Source organism: Coenobita brevimanus, chromosome 61 (genome assembly GCF_032717465.1).
Source record: "Coenobita brevimanus isolate Jiangsu-jjx chromosome 61, ASM3271746v2, whole genome shotgun sequence".
NCBI classification, from domain to species: domain Eukaryota; kingdom Metazoa; phylum Arthropoda; class Malacostraca; order Decapoda; family Coenobitidae; genus Coenobita; species Coenobita brevimanus.
Genome location: NC_137014.1, coordinates 35579573 through 35597709, shown reverse-complemented (window position 1 = coordinate 35597709; position 18137 = coordinate 35579573). Strand labels below are relative to the sequence as shown.

Below are 18137 nucleotides of genomic sequence, written 5' to 3'. Positions count from 1 at the left end.
TTTTGTGGCAAACAGCACCAATATCTGCACAGATACACCTTACATATAGCTACAGTTTTACAGTAGTCAGTCCTCATTAAAAGTTTAGGAAGACAAAATACTACTGTATGCTTGACAGCTTCAGGTGAGAAAAGTTTTTGGCTCATGAATCTTGGTAGATTGGAGCGTCATCCATTTACTTACTTGATGTAAATCTCCCTTCAGGTTGATTCTACACTAAGTGTGAAACCAAATGGTTTCTGTTGTCCAAGAAACCATTTATTACACCAAGGTGGTTGACCTTATAGCTCAGTGCATATGCCAAACATGACACTGTAACTGCTGTCTTGATAATTCCTAAAAGTGGTGCAGTGCTGCATTTAAAAAAAAAAAAAAAAAAAAAAAAAAAAAAAAAAATGCTAGCACAGACTAAGCTCTCTAAACAAACATATAATTGTAAATGTTTCTGGTTCATGATTGAGGAGGAGTTTGAAACAAACAAAACACATACATGAATATAAACTAAAGAAGAATATGTAGTTGTTTAAATGACGTGAAAAAATTTAGTTCCACACACAGAGGTACATTCATTTGGAACACTTTGGAAGAGGAGTTGGTGAAAGCAAAGAACATTCATGTGTTTAAAAGCAGACTGGATAATTTAAAATGTGGAGACAGGACTGCACAAACTTAAGCATGCATGTGCACACACACATGCATCTCTCTCTCTCTCTCTCTGACTTCAAACTAACTTTTAAAAGAATCAAGAGCAACTTTAAGGGAATAATGGGTCTCAATTAATCAGCAACTGAACCCCTGGAATCTAGTGATATATTTTTCACTTTATTTTAGATATATATATCCCCAGATTATTTCACTCACCTTAGAGCAGACTTTTCAAATTGGAGCTGTTGTATACTGTATATCTTTCATTAATTTCCTCTCTACTAAGGGACTCACTTAAAGTCAAATAAAATAATCCAGTGGTATATTATTAAAATGAAAATCTGCCATCAGAGTGAAGGGGTTAATGACGATCACTTAAATTCGAATAAAATAATCCAGTGGTATATGATTACAATGAAAATCTGCCATCAGAGTGAAGGGGTTAATAATGAAATATTAGGGGATACAACTTTAAATGAGAATGTACTGTAATGCCATAATCATAGTTTGTTCAAACCTGATGAAGGTCCCAACCCATTTCCAGCTCAGCTGACAACCTAGTGTAGTCAAACTGGATGGCTGATTTGACAAGGGAACAAGGAAACTCATTCCTACCTCGTAACAAAGGCTCTTCAAATTTCATGCAACCACAACTTGATACTAAGCACTAAGTTGTTTGCATGGCCCAGTTCCATCAGGTAGAAACAGGCTGACTATAACATTGTAGTACCTGCATAGCACTTTACAGCAACTCTGAAGACTCACTACTGTCATGGTGAACTCTGGCTTTCAGAGTCTGTATTTCATCTTCAGAACATCCTTTCCATCTTAAATGATTTGCAATATCCAAGATCAATTTGTCAGGTCTAGAAAATCCTGATCCCAATTCCACTTTCAGCTCGGGTTCTTGATTCAAACTATCAAGACAAGAGTTAAGAGTACTCAAAAGCTCAGGAATTGAGGGTGGGATCCGAAATGCTATTCCTGGTAAACTAAAGTCACCAGCTTTATTCACATCTTTTATCAGAGCCTCAACTGATGGTGTACCTGCCAGTTTTGATGGCTCAGGAACTGAATGTGGAAGCTGAAATACTTTTCCTCGTACACCAGAATCACCAATTTGATTCTCGTCTTCTTTCAGAACTTCAACCAATAATGGGTCTGCCAGTTCTGAAGTATAGGTGTCCAGTCTGTCTGTACTTTCAGAGACTGCCAAGCTTTCCATTTCTGCAGTAACAGTGTCTTGTGTTTCTTGGCAATTTCTAAAAATTTCTTGAGCATTAGTAACTGATACTGATGTCTCAGACTTGTGGCTTGATGTGGAATCTTGTACTGCTGGCCACAGCTTGTCATTTTGGATATGGGAGTGGATGACAGCGAGCTCCGAAAAATGATAGAGCTTGCGTAAGGCTTGAATACAAGGTGAGACTGCAAGATCTTCTTGGTTCAAATATGCAGATTCCAATGTACTCAGATCTTCAGTTCCTAGGACACAAAGTAAAAAAATATATATTTATATATATACATACAGTATACATATATACGTGGTACTTAAAGTATTCATATTTCTTACATTATAAGTATGATGACAGTCTAGTGACTACAATAAATCCTTGAGTTACAATGACTTTTTGCAATGTTTCAGATTTTCGACATTATAAAAGTTAGGGACTGATTCAAGTTACAATGACGTGGTATTCGCATTTGCATCAATATTTTGCATTTCAAAATTAATTAAAAATAGATACATATATAACATGAGTTGCAACAACAATGGTATTTACTGCATAAGCTGTACACATGGTCAAGGAAGCGGCCTCATGTGAGTCAGGGATGAGGGCAGTACTGCTCAGTCCCAATCTAGCCCCACCAAAACAACACATGAAGGGCACCCTTGTACATCGCACATTACATACAACAACATTAAAAATGAGATGGAATAAAAGTATATTTATAAAGTGACCAAGTGAATAATATGCAGATACCAGCTATGTGCATTCTGTGTATCCTCTTTTACAACTCAGTCTTGATGTAGCCTCTTCCAAAACACATATGAAGAGCAGTATCACATATCACACATGATTAACCGACATCATATAATTAAAGGTGAGTGGAATAAAGCCACTAAGTGAATGGCTGTGCAAGCACCAGCTGCGTGCATTCTGGGTATTCTTTCCGTAAGAATTTACAACTCAGTCCCAATCAGAAACAACATGAATAGCAGCATCGTACATCACATATTACATTATTTATGGGCAATATAACATCGCAAATTACTGTCATAATGACACTGAAAGAACAGCTGTGCAGGTAGCAGCTATGTGTATTCCATGCATTCATTTTTATATGACAAAATGTATTTATGTGCTACTGGATATGAACCAAGACGAAAAATTCTAGACTAACAGATAATAACTGCTTTCAAGAGGGTATGAATAAAAGATTTATTGAATTACAAAGCCCAACTTTCACTCAAATTAATTATTCTTGGTGGCATAAGCCAAAATAAGAGAAGAAAATGCATAATAACTAAAACAAATGAGAGGCAGAGATATGACCGCATCCATTGGTGACTGGACATTGATGGAAGTGGCAGCTGGGAAGTGTCTGTATGCACCAGCTGGCTGACTGACTCTATCTATCTATTGCCTGATGCCTCAATCCCTTAAGCGATGGCCACAAACAAATCGCCCCCATTTCGCCCTATCCCCAGCCATTTCACTGCCCTGCTCCCAGATCACAAACCTCTCTCTCTACCTTTCCACTCCATCCCTCCATCTCATCCTTGGCCTCCCCCTCCCCCTCCCCCACCCTCCGCCTCACTCACATACACTATCCTTAGTCTCACGCTCTCCATCTTCTCCACATGGTCAAACCACCTCAATATATTTCTCCTAATGCTTTCAATCACATCCACATCCATACCACAATTCTCCTTCACTTCCACATTTGTCAGACTGTCTCTCCATGTAACTCCACATGCTCCTCTCAAATAACTCATTTCCACTGCTCTCACGCTTGACTTCCAACAAGGTCCAAGCTTCACTTCCATAATGTTAAATCTGGTATTACAATACTGTCATGCAGTGACTTTTTTACTTCTATGCTCACTTCCCTGTTTCTTACCAGTGCTTTCAAAGAACCACCAACCTTTCTTCCTTGCTGTACCCTTTCAAGCACTTCACCCTCTAAACTTCCATCCTTCCTCATCACACTACCCAAGTATGCTTACGTCGGGTTAATTTCCCTGTTTGGCGATTTATTTATTTGCTATTTTGTTATGATAAGAGCTTTGGAGCTGTCCTTCCCTATACCTTCAATCCACCCTACCCCCTACCTACATAGGTAGTGGTGTGGTTTCATCTCACATTTATCACCATGATATTTGGGTTTAAAGTGTTTTTTACCCGACAAAAGCATTTGTGTTACATTTTTTTTGTGTGTGTGTTTTCCTTTTTTTCCAGCTGTATAATTAGTTTCTAATTAAATCAAAGAGACTAAAGGGTGAAAACAATATAAAAGAGTCTAAATTGATAAAAAAGGTGTTTCACAGGTATAATGTGGATTAAGTGTTTTTTACCCGACAAAAGCACGTTACATTTTTTTTTTTTTTTTTTTTTTTTTTTTTTTTTCCCAGGTGTATAATTAGAGTATGATTATATCAAAGAGACTAAAGTGTACAGAGACTAAAATAGACTAAACTGAAATAAAATGTCGAAAAAAAAAAAAATCTCCCGGCGAAAGCAGCACTGTGAGGATAATAACGTAAGCATTCTAGGGTTAAATGCACTCACATCTTTCATTTCCTCATCATCCAACATCACTGTACATCCAGTCACTTTATTTTTCTTGAAGACCATAACTTTACTCTTCCCTACATTTACCTTTAGACTCTTCACACTTCGTCTCATTCACCAATCCGTGCAGTTCCCCTATGTCTTCTCCTAACAGTACAGTATCATCTACAAACAACAGTACAGGGAGTTTTCAAACACTGGCCTCTCTCATTAAAGCTGCTCCAACATCTACTGCTCTACCTTGAATCTCTTATAACTCCATCCATGTACAGACTGAACAACCATGAAGACATGACACATCCCTGTTTTAGTCCAACACTAAAACAGAAAAACTCACTCAATTCACTATCCACATGCACTGCAGCCTTAGCCCCCTCATACATACTCTACACGGCATTTAACAACATCCCATTTACTCCATATACTCTTAATATTTTCAATATTCCTTGTCTATCTAGCCTGTCATATGCTTTCTCCAAATCCATGAAGGCCCCATAAAACTTCTTTCCCTTCTCTAGAAACTTTTCCACTAACGACCTATGAATGAATCTGATCTATGCAGCCTCTTCCCTTCCTAAACCTCCCTGTTCTTCAACAACTAATTCCTCTGTTGTTTCCCTAATTCTGTCAGTAAGTATTCTACTATATACTTTTCCTATTACACTAGGAAGACAAATGCCCATATGACTACCACACACTTCTTTTTCCTCTTTTCCTTTGCACACAGGAATAATTATACAAGACTTTCGATCCTCCGGGCCTCTACCTTCCTCCCAGGCCATTCTGCTCATCTTCCATATCCATTCTACTACTAACTCTTCCCCATGCTTCAGGATTTCACCGCACACTCCATCAATTCCCGGGGCTTCCCCCATTTTGACTTTATTCATTGTTTCTACTACTTTCATCCTACTGATTTCTTCCTCTGTGGCTAGGGTGAGAAGTGGTTGGAAGAAGTTCAGGGAGCTCTTGCCTCTCCTGACATTGAGAGGGCTCTCCCTACGTGCTAAGGGGTCTTTGTATGCAGCATGTGTTAGGAGTGTAATGCTGTATGGTAGTGAGACCTGGGCAGTGAAGGAGGAAGACAATCACCGGCTCAGACGTACAGAAATGACAATGATTAGGTGGATGTGCAGTGCGTCCCTGCGTCCAAGGCCTGGAGGGGCTGGGTTTACAATGGAAGAGTTGAGAGGTAGGATGGGACTGGAGTGTATTGGTGTTGTGATGAGGAGAGGTAGATTGAGGTGGTTTGGACATGTGGAGAGGATGGGGGATGATAACTGGGTGAGGAAGGTGAGAAGTGTTAATATTGGGGGTGGGGTTATGAGGGGTAGACCGAGAAAGACATGGGACGAGGTCATTAAGTGTGACCTTAGGGTTAAGGGACTGAACAGGGAGGCTGCAATAGATCGTGCAGCGTGGAGAGCCGCCATTAGGTGACCAAGGCCGACACATGCAAGCATGTTGGAGCCTTTAAAAACGAAACGAAACTTCTCACCTCCCTCCTCCTCCTTGACATTCCCCAGCCACTTATACATGCATCGCTATCATTCTTTATGTTTAACAGTTCCTGAAAGTGTTCTCTCCATCTGCTCACTTTTTCTCCCTTCTCCACTAGCAATCTACCGTTTTTATCTTTCACTCCCTGACTAACTTCTTTGTCATTCTGTCTAACTCTCTTTACCTTTTTCCAGAATATTTTCTTACATGCCCTCAAATTTACACTCAAATTCCTTTCAAATTTCTCATCCACTCTCTTTTTACTCTCTCTTACTAATCTTTTCACCTCTCTCTTCCTCTCTACATATAACTCTCTCTTCCATCTTTCAACTTCCTCCACGTCCCTGCTTCCTATTCACTCGCTATATGCTTTCTTCTTTTGTGCCACAGCTTGTCTCACCTCTTCATTCCACCATGCTATTCCTTGCACCACCTTTCATCTTCTCTTCATTCCACACACCATCTCACATGATGCACAGATTTCTTCTGTGAATATCTTGCACACACCTTCCACCTCCCCCATCTGCTCCATTTCACTTAACTAATCATCCCTCCACTTCTCTCTTATATTCTGCCTTTTTTGTCCATCCTCTTGCAACCTTTCTACCTTCCTTGCATGGACTAGTTCCTCCTGTCCTTCCCTCCTCCTATTCCTCCACCGCATCTGAGCCTTGACTTTCACCACCACCACATGGCAGTTGGAAAGTCCACTCCCCCAACCTCTATATGCTCTTGCATCCATTACACACCTTCTCAATGTCATTCACACACACATAATCAATCATTGCCTTCCGTTTGTTCAGTTCACCACCCACCCTTCTCGTCACTTGCCACATATACCTGTGGATCATTTTGTGTCTAAAGAGGGTATTGGCTATCGCCAACCCCTCCCTGCACAAAAGTCCACTATAGCACTGCCATTCTCACTCACTTCTGCAGGCACACCCCACTCACCGACAACATCCACCTTCACATTCCCTACTTTTCCATTCATATCTCCAATCAAAAACTCTCCCTCATTCCTTTCAAACTTTTCCATTAACACTTCCACATTTGTCCAGAATTCTTCTTTCACTCTATTTGCACAACTCACCCCTCCTTTAACATCATTTTTAACACTGCCAGAACATTACTGCTTGTGTGTTGTTATTAATAATCTAGTGGTATGTAATTCTTCATTTGGTAATACACTGAATGGGAGGTAGTAGAAATGGATGCTGTCAGAAATGCATCTATATTTATCGCCCACCTTTAGCAAAGCAAAGCGATTTAGTGCATGCGTGCATGAGTGTGTGATGCTATAATATCATGAAATGTTGTGAGCGAATTTTCACCAAATCTTAAGGAAATAGCAAGTACTGTATTTGGATGTGCAGAGGCCTATTACTTTTGATGACGATTTCATCAAATACAACCAAATGCCAGCCACCATATATTTTATATTGGACTTTTTTTTGCGAAACATGGTGACTGAATTCCGCAGATCTTTGTGAAATTTGGTTTGTATGTACCATGTACAATTAAACACACAAGTCATGTTATGGTTTTGTCTGAAGATTAATGCAATATTGAAACATTTTGAGAGCTCTCCCACAGTCACATATTTGTGGTTGGTTAGCCTGACTTCCTCAAGCTTCATTATCTGCAGCAGATGGTATGATGGTATAAATGAACCCAGGAAATTCTGAAGCCTTAACATCAACTCATGAGAAATACTGAGTCTGAATTTTGTATGAAAGATGAAATGCAAATGATCAAGTGATGATCGCCTGGACATTTCATCTTACACCTTATCACAAAACATCAAGCACACCTTGATCGAGAGGTCAAGCAACATGCATCCAACTATTAGGGAGATGAGAGTTGGCATGATCTTCCTTTATTTGCAGGATGCAAATCCTGAACAGACAGTTCAAACATTTATTGTAAGTATAACCATAGGGAGGTGGATTAGGTGAATTCAGAAGAAAGGCACAATGGAGAACTGTCATCATTCAGGTCACCCTCATGTTATTACACAACTGTTGGACCAGGAAATACGGTAATCACAACGATGGACACAGAACCTGCAAGCAGTGCTTAATGGGGTAAGAAATGAATTGCACCTAGAATGAAGCACAAGAACAGTTGTATGTAGACTTCGGTTGTCTGGTTTATGTGTTCGAATTCATCTGTAGGATTCAGTTACCCAGCCACTAAAAAAAAAAAAAAAAAAAAAAAAAAAAAAAAAACCTGTCCTCGAGTGTACAATACTTTAGTCAACTTTTTATAACACTGTTAAATAATGACAATCCAGGCTCAAAGTTATCAACTTGTTTAGCTAATTTCATCGTTATCATCATCATCCAACCCTCCTTTCCCACCCTAGGGAGGGTGAGGAGCAGAAATATCCAGACGGCCTAAGTTTGCCCAGTACAGTGGACAAGGCTTCCATTTACTCATCATTCAAGCCCACGGAATCCTGGCTTCATCAGATAGGCCAAAAAAATTTCACCACGTTCTGCAGCTTCACATACACAGTACCAATCGGACAGAGTCCATCCAAATGCTGTCATGTTAAAATGGGGAGCCAAATCCCTGGTTATGCACTTCTCCACACAAAATTCATCATGCCAGCTTGGTCTCTTGTCAGTTCCTTAGTCTCACCAACTTCCATACCTCTCTTCCTCACACACTCCTGCACCATATCCCTCCACCTTCTTCTTGGCCTACCTCACCTCCTCCCTCCTTCAAATTCGGCTAGATATACCTTTTTCACCACTCTATTGTTATCCATTCTCTCCACATGACCAAACCATCTCAGTACACTCTCTTCGATTCTGATGTCCACAGACTTCCTCACTCCACATCTTTCACAAATCACAGTATTCAGTATCCTAACCACTCTCTGTACTCCACATACAATCCTCAGCAGTCCCATCCTCACTGCTCTTACTCTTGACTTTTCATTTTCATGCCACACCATAGCCTCACATCCATATGTTAAAGTTCTCACTAACACTCCTTAATGCAAGCCTCCCGCAGCTGCAACACTCATGCCTCTGTTTTTAATCAAGGTCTTCGTAGCACCAGCTACTTTCCTTCCTTCTGCCACTCTACTTTCCATTTCTTTTGCATATTTTCATTTTATCATTGTACCCAAGTATTTGAACTCTCTCACCATTACAGTCTCTCTCCATTCACTGTAACATTACACTGGTAGTCACCTTCTCTCTCAATAACCATCGCATTACTCTTTTCTAAATTTACTCTCAAGGCACAGTGCTCACAGGCATGTACAAAACTTTGCATTACTCTACCAAGCTCTTGTCCAGTATTTGCAAGTAGCACTGCATCATCAACATATAACAAATCTGAGATATTCCATCCATCACCATTCATTACCAATGCCATCCCTCCCTCCATTACTTGTGCTTTTACTTCTCTCATCACCCCATATGTATATATATATATATATACAGTAAAACCTCGATATAACGGACTTCAATAGACCGGAATTCGCTTTTATCGGACTCAATGAGCTACCGGACTAAATGCCTATATATCAGAAAAAGTCCGATAAACCCAGAAGCAGTCCGGACTGCCTGACCACTTCAGCTACGTTCACCACAATAAGGTAAATAAAAGACATGTTTATCAGTGTACAGTACAATATTATTATATATATTATACCATTTGATTATTGTAGTGAAGTTATAACACAGTACAGTACCGTATCGGTAGTCAAAACAGTTTAAAAACCGTTCATGCAATCTGGACTAATGTCTGATATATTGGAAAAAGTCCGGGTTAACAGGGGGAAGTCTGGATGTCACTTTATCAGAATTTCGCATTTTTCGGAATGGTTTAGGCCCCAATTAGTCAGTTATAATGAGGTCTTACTGTGTATATATATATATATATAAGTAATCCCTCCAATATCCAACGTAATAGGGCCATAGGCAGGTCCAGATACTGGTCCTGTCCGGACATTGGGCCCCAGCTTATGGACTTGTACTTATGGACCCTAACTCAGAGAAACACCTATACAACTCCCTCTGGACATGCATAGCACCTATTTAAGACCCAAATCACACCAATAAGGCACATAAATGACTGAAATAAATGCAAAAGAAGCATAAAATGAGGGTTTAGAGGTAGGTTCATACAATATTAAACATTCTGGTTACTGGCTCCTGGACTGGTACTTATGGACCCTAACCTAGCCTAACTCAGAAAAACACCTTCCTACTGCACAGGCTTAGCTCCTAACACCCTATTCACACCAATAAAGGACATTAAAGAGTGAAATGAGGTGTTTGAGGTAAGTATAGTATGGAAAAAAGTACAGTATGAAACATTCTGCCTACTTACAGCAAGTCCATGGCCATCTCGATGAATAACCGCCTCCTCTCGGACTCTGACAGTAAGAAAGACTTCCAGAAGCACTTCCAGTACACTGTTCATGAAGTCTTGCACTGAACTTAGTCAATCGCACACAGAAGTCCGTTCTCTTCACAGTGTGCACTCTTGTCTAACTAATGCTCCATTGTAACTTACTAAGTGTTGTACTCTGCACTTTAACTTTACCCATTCTTCTAATAATTTTCTAAAGCCAAAACAAACAAGTCTATTTACGTTAAATTTTGTTCCAAATTAGTCTTTTCACTCACAACTGTAAATCCATAACACAATACGCTGTTTTTTTCACTGCACAACACTGTAAATTCCTGAGTGCTCTAGTGGAGAAGTTCTTGCTGTTTAATCACTGTCAGAGTCCGAGAGTATCACTGGCAGGTGACCTCGGGGTGTGTCGCTGGGTCGTGGTGATGGCGTACCCACTGTAGACGACTCTGAAGACAGACACAAACTCACGTCGAGCAGTGACTCCACCATGGCTGATGTGCTGGGCTGTGGCTTGGAGCATGAGGGCCGGTCTTGGGGAGGCAACGGAGTGGAGCCAGGGCTGGGCACAGCGGGGGTCACGGGCCTGAAAAAACTGTCAATTGTTGATTGACGCAAGGACCAACAATTCTGACGATTGATGATGCGCTGCCCGAAAGCACACAATTCCTCCACAAGTCCCAAGGGTCCCATCTCCCTGTCGCAGTCCGGGTGTTCCAGGTAGTCAAGGACGAACTCTAGGTGTTCCCGGAGTGCGCTCAGCTTGGGGATGGCTGGAGTAGTGTCCTGCTGAGAGGAGTCTGCATCATCATCGCCTTCCTCGTCGGAATCTGCAAGCTCGGTACTGACACCTGCAACTGAAGACGCGATCTCGATATCAGACAATGTCTGATACCAAGGATCGCCCTCGTCGTCACCCAACCACTCACGCACATCGTCCACATCAACATCATCGCCATGCATATGTAGCCGTGCATGGAAGTCATCCACGTCAAACCCTAGAAAATCGTACTCCACATCCATTCCGAGAAGCAGACGAGACCAACCATTTTCTAGAGTCTTGACAAGGACTTCCTTCCATGCACTGGCCCAGTTGTAGAGTGCAGACTTGATGTTGTAGCGGCGAAGGTTTTCCAAAGTCAGCTGGCCTCGTGTGTCCTGTCCCTCCCTGCACTCGTCCTCGTCCTCGAGAACAACCATCGCCTCGTCCAGGAACTTCTGGCAGTATAGGCGCTTTGTTGCCACGATCACTCCTTGGTCCAGTGGTTGGATGAGAGCAGTCGTATTAGGTGGCAGAAACATGCACCTAATCCGGCCATTCTCAGCCACCAAGTCCTTGTCGCACAGGTGGGCAGGTGCACTGTCGAGGAGAAGGAGGGCCTTTACCTGATTGCGCGGGATTCCCAGTGTCTTCGTCTGGTAATTGATGATCTCCTTGACAAAGTGGCGGTGGAACCAGTCTTTGAAGATCTGGGCTGTAAACCATGCCTTCAAAGAATGGTACCAGACGACAGGAAGGACATCCATCACCCCACGAAGACACTGAGGCTGCTTTGCACGGCCAACAACAATGGGCTTAAGCCGGTGCATGCCGTTAGCATTGGCACAACACAAAACAGATATCCGTTGCTTGGAGAGCTTGCGGCCAGGTACACGCTTCTCCGTCTCCTCGGCTAAAGTGTTCGTTGGCAAAGAGCAATAGAATAAACCAGTTTCATCAGCATTGTAGACTTGACCGAAAGTGAGGCCCTCCCTGTCGATCCAGCCCTTCACCTTGTGCCAAAACTCGTCAACTCCATCCTCGTTAGCGTCCAAAGCTTCGCCATGGGCTTTACGGTTGGTAAGGCCATCCCGTAACTTGAACGCGAAGAGCCAACCCTCGGATGCCTTGAAGTCTAGGGCGTCGTGAAGCCTGGCGAACTTCTCAGCAGCAGCCTTCAGCTCCGTTCCACGTACTATCACACCAGCAGCACGTTGCTGTCGATACCAAATCAACGTGGATCGGTCGATTTCAGCAAACTTGGGAGTAAACATCACCTTCCTCTCCACGTTGCATTTGCTTCTCGACAAGAAGTCAGCCGTGTACTGCATGAGTTTGTCTCGGGATCTCTTGATATCGAACAAAGTAGATCGGGCCAGGTTGAACTCGCGGAGGATGAGGGAAAAAGACCACCCCGCATCTACTTTCTCCAATATCTCCCGTTTCTTCTCCAGAGTCAACACCACTCTCTTCCTCTTCTCAGGCGGCGGGGCCATCATCACACACACTAATAGGAGGCCTGAGAGCAGCAGGAGTGCCTGCAGCAGGTAAGGCACCACCACAAAAGCGATCACGTGAGCAGCCATAACGACGAGTGTGCACTCGCAGCGAGAGACAGGCGGAAAGTGGGGAGGATGCAGCGGCGCTCTATCGGATGTCGGAGGAATGACGCGCCACAACAAAGCTGTCCTGCGCCGCGTGCGGCAAGTTCAAATTACGGGCGGGAAAAATTCATTTTTTTTATTTTTATTTTTTTTTTTTTTGCAGTTTTCGGACCATTTTGGGAATGTTGGATCCCGGGACGATTATCTCCAGTTAGTGGGGATGTTCGGATATTGGGCGTTCAGGTATTTGAGGGATTACTTTTATGTATATGCAGTATATACAGTCATCATCATCATCATCAGCCGTTTGAGTATCCACTGCAGGACCGGCCTATCCCGACTGAAGTCGGGACGATACAGCCAATGTATCTCTACCAAGTGGCTTAGGCTGTCTAGTAGAGATTGTATGTAGGGTGAGAAGTGCTTGTTAGTGTAACTGTAGTGTTGGAGTGGCTTTGGATGTGTGTGTAGTCTGTGAACCAAGTGTAATGGGTCCACGCAAGCCGACTGGGTGCAAGCATACTTTACAGTAAGTGACACTGGTTCAACCACAGCACCCCTGGTGTCCGCCAATGCAGTATGTGGCCAGGTGAACACACCCAAAGTTTATTACCCTGGAGGGCGCGAACCCTGGTCCACCCGTGTACGAAACGCACACTGTACCTGTACCAGAGAGGCTTCATATATACAGTACCTGTATACATATATATATATATATATATATATATATATATACATAGAGAGAGAGAGAGAGAGAGAGAGAGAGAGAGAACAACCATGGAGACATCACACAACCTTGTCACACACCCACACTGGTCGTGAACCAATCACTTTGATGACCATCTACCCTTACACATGCTCACTTCCATCATAAAAACATTTGACGGCACCTAGCAGCTTATCATCTACCACATACATACGCAAAACCTTCCACAATCCTTCTCTGTCTACTTTGTCGTATACTTTTTCAAGATCCATAACTGCCATAAACACCTTATAGTCCTTCTCACACATTTTCTCTACTATCTGTCTTACTGCAAATATTTGATCCCCACATCTCTGCCACTTCTAAAGCCACCCTGTTCATCACTCACTAGGACTTCTGATCTCTCTCTTACTTTCTCTATAATAATTCTTCCATATGCCTTCCCCACCACACTCAACAGACTTATGCCACGATAATTCTTGCACTTACTTCACTCACCTTTATTTATGTACAGCCTTTTTCCACTCAACTGGCACAGTTTCACTCATCCATGCCTTCTTACATATCTCCAACAACTTTTTCCACTCTTCTGGCACAGTTTCACTCATCCATGCCTTCTTACATATCTCCAACAGGCATTTCATTTTGCTCTCTCCATTACACTCAATCATCTCTGCATACAACTCATCAACCCTAGCAGCCTTCCCATTTTTCAGCCACTTCACAGCATTCTTCACCTCTACGACTGTCACGTTTCCTGGGACTGCATTCCTTCTCTGTACACCCCAAAACCAATCATGTTAATGGTCACTTTGTTCTCTCCATTCCCATTCATCAGACTTTCAAAACATTCTTTCCATCTGGTCCTTACTTCATCCCCACGGGTTAATAATCTACCACTTACATCCTCCACACTTTCACATTTCTTTCCACAGTCGCTTTTACATTTCCACACCTCTTTCCAGAATAACTTCCTATTATCAGAGTAATTTGCATTTATATTTCTTCCTAGATCATCATCTACCTCCGTTTTCCTCTTCACTAGTCTCTCTACATGCTTTTTACTCTCAATATACTCAGTTCTTATTTCAACTGAACCCCTGTCCTGTAACCACTCTCTCCACTTCTCCCTCTTTTCCTCCACTGCTCTCTTAACCTCTTCATCCCACCATGCAATACCTTTCTTCTTCGGTGTTACTCTTGCCACACCACACACCACTTTAGCATTCCTAACTGAGCAGTTCCCACATACATTCCACACGCTGTCCAGATCCATTTCATTCGAATTCACTGATTCTAACTCCTCCCCTACTTTGGCTTTGTATTCATCTGCCATTGCTTTGATCCTCAGCTTCTCGACTTTCAGTCTCTCTCCCTGATAGCTCCTCTGTCTCTTGGTCCACTTCACTCCTCTCAGCTTGATCTTGCATAACACAATTATATGATCTGACAAAACTCCACATCTTCCTCTCTGCCCTCGTATCAGCAACACTACCCACCATCGGTTTCTCTACGAGCAGGTAATCAATTAGGCTCCTTTCAACATGATCTCCATTCCCTCTATAAAATGTATATTTATGTGCACCTTTATGTTTAAAATAAGAGTTACAAGGGCACAACCTCCTATCCTGACACATGTCTTTCAGTTGCTTACCATTATCATTTTCCTATGGTACTCCATTATTACCCAGTATTTCATTCACAGGACCAGTATCTACTCTGCCGTTCATATCGTCCATTACAATCACTTTATAGCTCCTGGGTATTTGTCCTACTACTTCATCCAGATCATCCCAAAACCTGTCTTTCTCTGTCTCACTCCTGTCCTCACATGGTGCATATGCTACAATCACTGCCACTTATCTTCTCAAACCTGAATTTGACATACATACATTTTGAGCTGACACATTTGTAATTTCTCATTCCACTCTGCCACACTTCATTCATCAACAAAGCAACTCCTTCCTTGCATCTTCCTCGCCCATTCACGCCCAACCTTACACACCTTACACCCTCCCACTCCTCCACTTCACACCCTTTCATTTTAGTTTCACACAATGCCATCACGGCATATCTCGCACTCTTGAACACATTCACCACTTCCACCCTCTTACTCTCCTCATTCACAACTCACATTTTGCATGGCCATGCGAGTCTGACCATTTGGTCTGGGCCCTAGGAAGGTATTGGGCCCTCCGAGGCTCTCCAGAATGTTTGCATACTTTAGTGATATTAGATAGGAAATAATCACAACGATGGAAGTAGAACCTGCATGCAGTGCTTAAAGGAGTAAGAAATGAACTGCACCTAGAATGAAGCACACGAACAGTTGTATGTAGACTTCAGTTGTCTGGTTTGTGTGTTCGAATTCATCTGTAGGATTCAGTTAGCCAGTGACAATTCTTCCTGATAAAATCACTAGTGCTTAAAATAAAAAAATAAATAAAAAATAGTTAATCATGGCACCTGATGCCCTCTCATATGACTTCAGAAATAGACTACCACAGGAGATGTATGCCAATGATTTGGTGCTGACTGCAAAGAACAAAAGGGAAGCAGAGGAAAGATTTAGGATGAGTCAACATGGCATGGGGCACAAAGGCTTGAGAGTAAATGCAGATAAAACAAGTGATCATATCTAGGGCTGGTGGCAGTACTGTCAAAGCATAGAGAGAGTGGCCATGTGTGGTTTGCCACAAGGGTGTGGGAATTAATGCCATCTTGTGCAGTGTTTGTGATAAGTAGGTGCATAAGAGATGCAGTGGTATTAGAGGTAGACTGCAAAATAATCCTCATTTTATGTGTGCGATGTGTCACTAAAGAGCATATGGAGATTGGCTGGTGCGAAAAGATTGATCTTGCTGGTGAGTCTCAAATATGGACTGTGTAGAAGTGTTAACAGGAAAGATATGGAGGTATATAGGTAACCAGGCAGACAGGTGAAAACCAGAGTCGATGATGTGGATGATGTGGAGAATCATTGTTATCAATATACAGGCGTGAGGTGTTGGATAGCTTGCTGTGGGGTTTTAACTTGAGGTAGGTGCTGCTCTGTCTCACTTGCTCCTCAGTCTATCTTTTATCGTCGGTGAAGGTGGGTTATAGACACTCTTGGGTTACAGGGTTTACTATGATATAGTTGTATCGTTGGTGTGATGGACAGAGTGACGGACCCACGTATTGTCAGCATGACGGCGAAACCTCCTACACCACCCCATCTCCAAAGCTTCCTTATCTTGTCTCTTCTATCCCCTTCTGCCTTCTCTGGTTCTCCCTGGCTCTCTGACTGCTACAACTGATTTCTAGGAATATATACTGCCCGGTGGGGGAAAGGGTGTAATGTCTAGTACTTTTCTGCCGCAACGGCTAACTGGCTTTCATCAGTTACCCCGCACGTTTATTACCTAATGGGATTCTTAATCATCTGGAAAATGTTTGCCATACATTCTGTTTGCATTCTGGCTATGGGATGTGTACATCCCCACCTGAACACCAGACACTGTATACTATAAAAGTGGTACATATTGTGCTATGATATACTGTATAGTAATGCCTATGGTTATTTTAAGCCTATAACTGGTACATTTTGTGTTATGACATATTAATGCCTAAAGATGAATTTTTTTATCTGGGAGACACATTATGTGGTGGAGGTTGGGCTAGAGCTAGATCTGTGGCTAATGTGAGGAGTGGATGGAAGAAAATCAGGGAGCTGTTGCCTTTCCTGACACTGTGAGGGCTCTCCCTCCATGCTACAGGATTCTTGTACGCGGCATGTGTTAGGAGTGTAATGTTGTATAGTAGTACAATCTGGGAAGTAAAGGAAGAGAATATTTGCAGGCTCAGACATACAGGAATAACAATGATTTGGTGGATGTGCAGTGGCGTCCTTGAATGCAAGGTCTAGAAGGGCTAGGTTTATGATGGAAGAGTTAAGAGAAAGGATGGGACTGAGTGTATTGGTGTTGTCATGGGGAAAGGCAGATTGAGATGGTTTGGACAAGTGGAGAGATGGGGGATGACAAATAGGTGCAGAAAGTGAGAAGTGTTAACACTGAGGGTAGGGCTGCGAGAGGCAGACCAAAAATGATATGGGATGAGGTCACAGTGTGTGCCCTCAGGAACATGGGACTCGACAGGGAGACTGCTAGAGATCGAGCAGCATGGATAGCCACCATCAGGTGACCAAAGCAGATACATGCAAGCATAATGGAGCCATTATAAATGAAAGGAACTTAAATATGTACAATATATATATATATATATATATATATATATATATATATATATATATATATATGTATATATATATATATATATATATATATATATATATATATATATATATATATATATTCCTCCGACGTCCGCTAAAGCGCCCCTGCATCCTCCCCACTTTCCACATGTCTCTTGTCATGAGTGAACGCTCGTCGTCATGGCTGACCACGCGCTTGCTTTTGTGGTGGTGCCTTACCTGCTGCTCTTGTGCCTCTCCTTCATGTGTGTGATGATGGCCCCGCCGCCTGAGAAGAGGAAGAGAGTGGTATTGACTCTGGAGAAGAAGCGGGAGATATTGGAGAAAGTAGATTCGGGATGGTCTTCTTCACGCATCCTCCGTGAGTTCAACCTGGCCCGATCTACTTTGTTTGATATTAAGAGATCCCGAGGCAAACTCATGCAGTACACGGCTGACTTCTCGTCGAAAAGCAATCGCAATGTGAAGAGGAAGATGATGTTTACTT

The 18137-nt window shown here is 42.3% G+C and overlaps 1 protein-coding gene across 1 annotated transcript in view; it reads right to left on the bottom strand.

Moving 5' to 3' along the window:
- Nucleotides 1–412: 412 nt before the first annotated feature.
- Nucleotides 413–18137, bottom strand: part of LOC145403746 (gem-associated protein 5-like) — a 410271-nt gene continuing 392546 nt past the window's right edge. Inside the window, exon 27 of the mRNA XM_080275424.1 lies at nt 413–2130. Within this exon, the coding sequence (XP_080131550.1) occupies nt 1388–2130 (743 nt within the window). The 3' untranslated portion in view covers nt 413–1387. The remainder of the gene's footprint in view (nt 2131–18137) is intronic.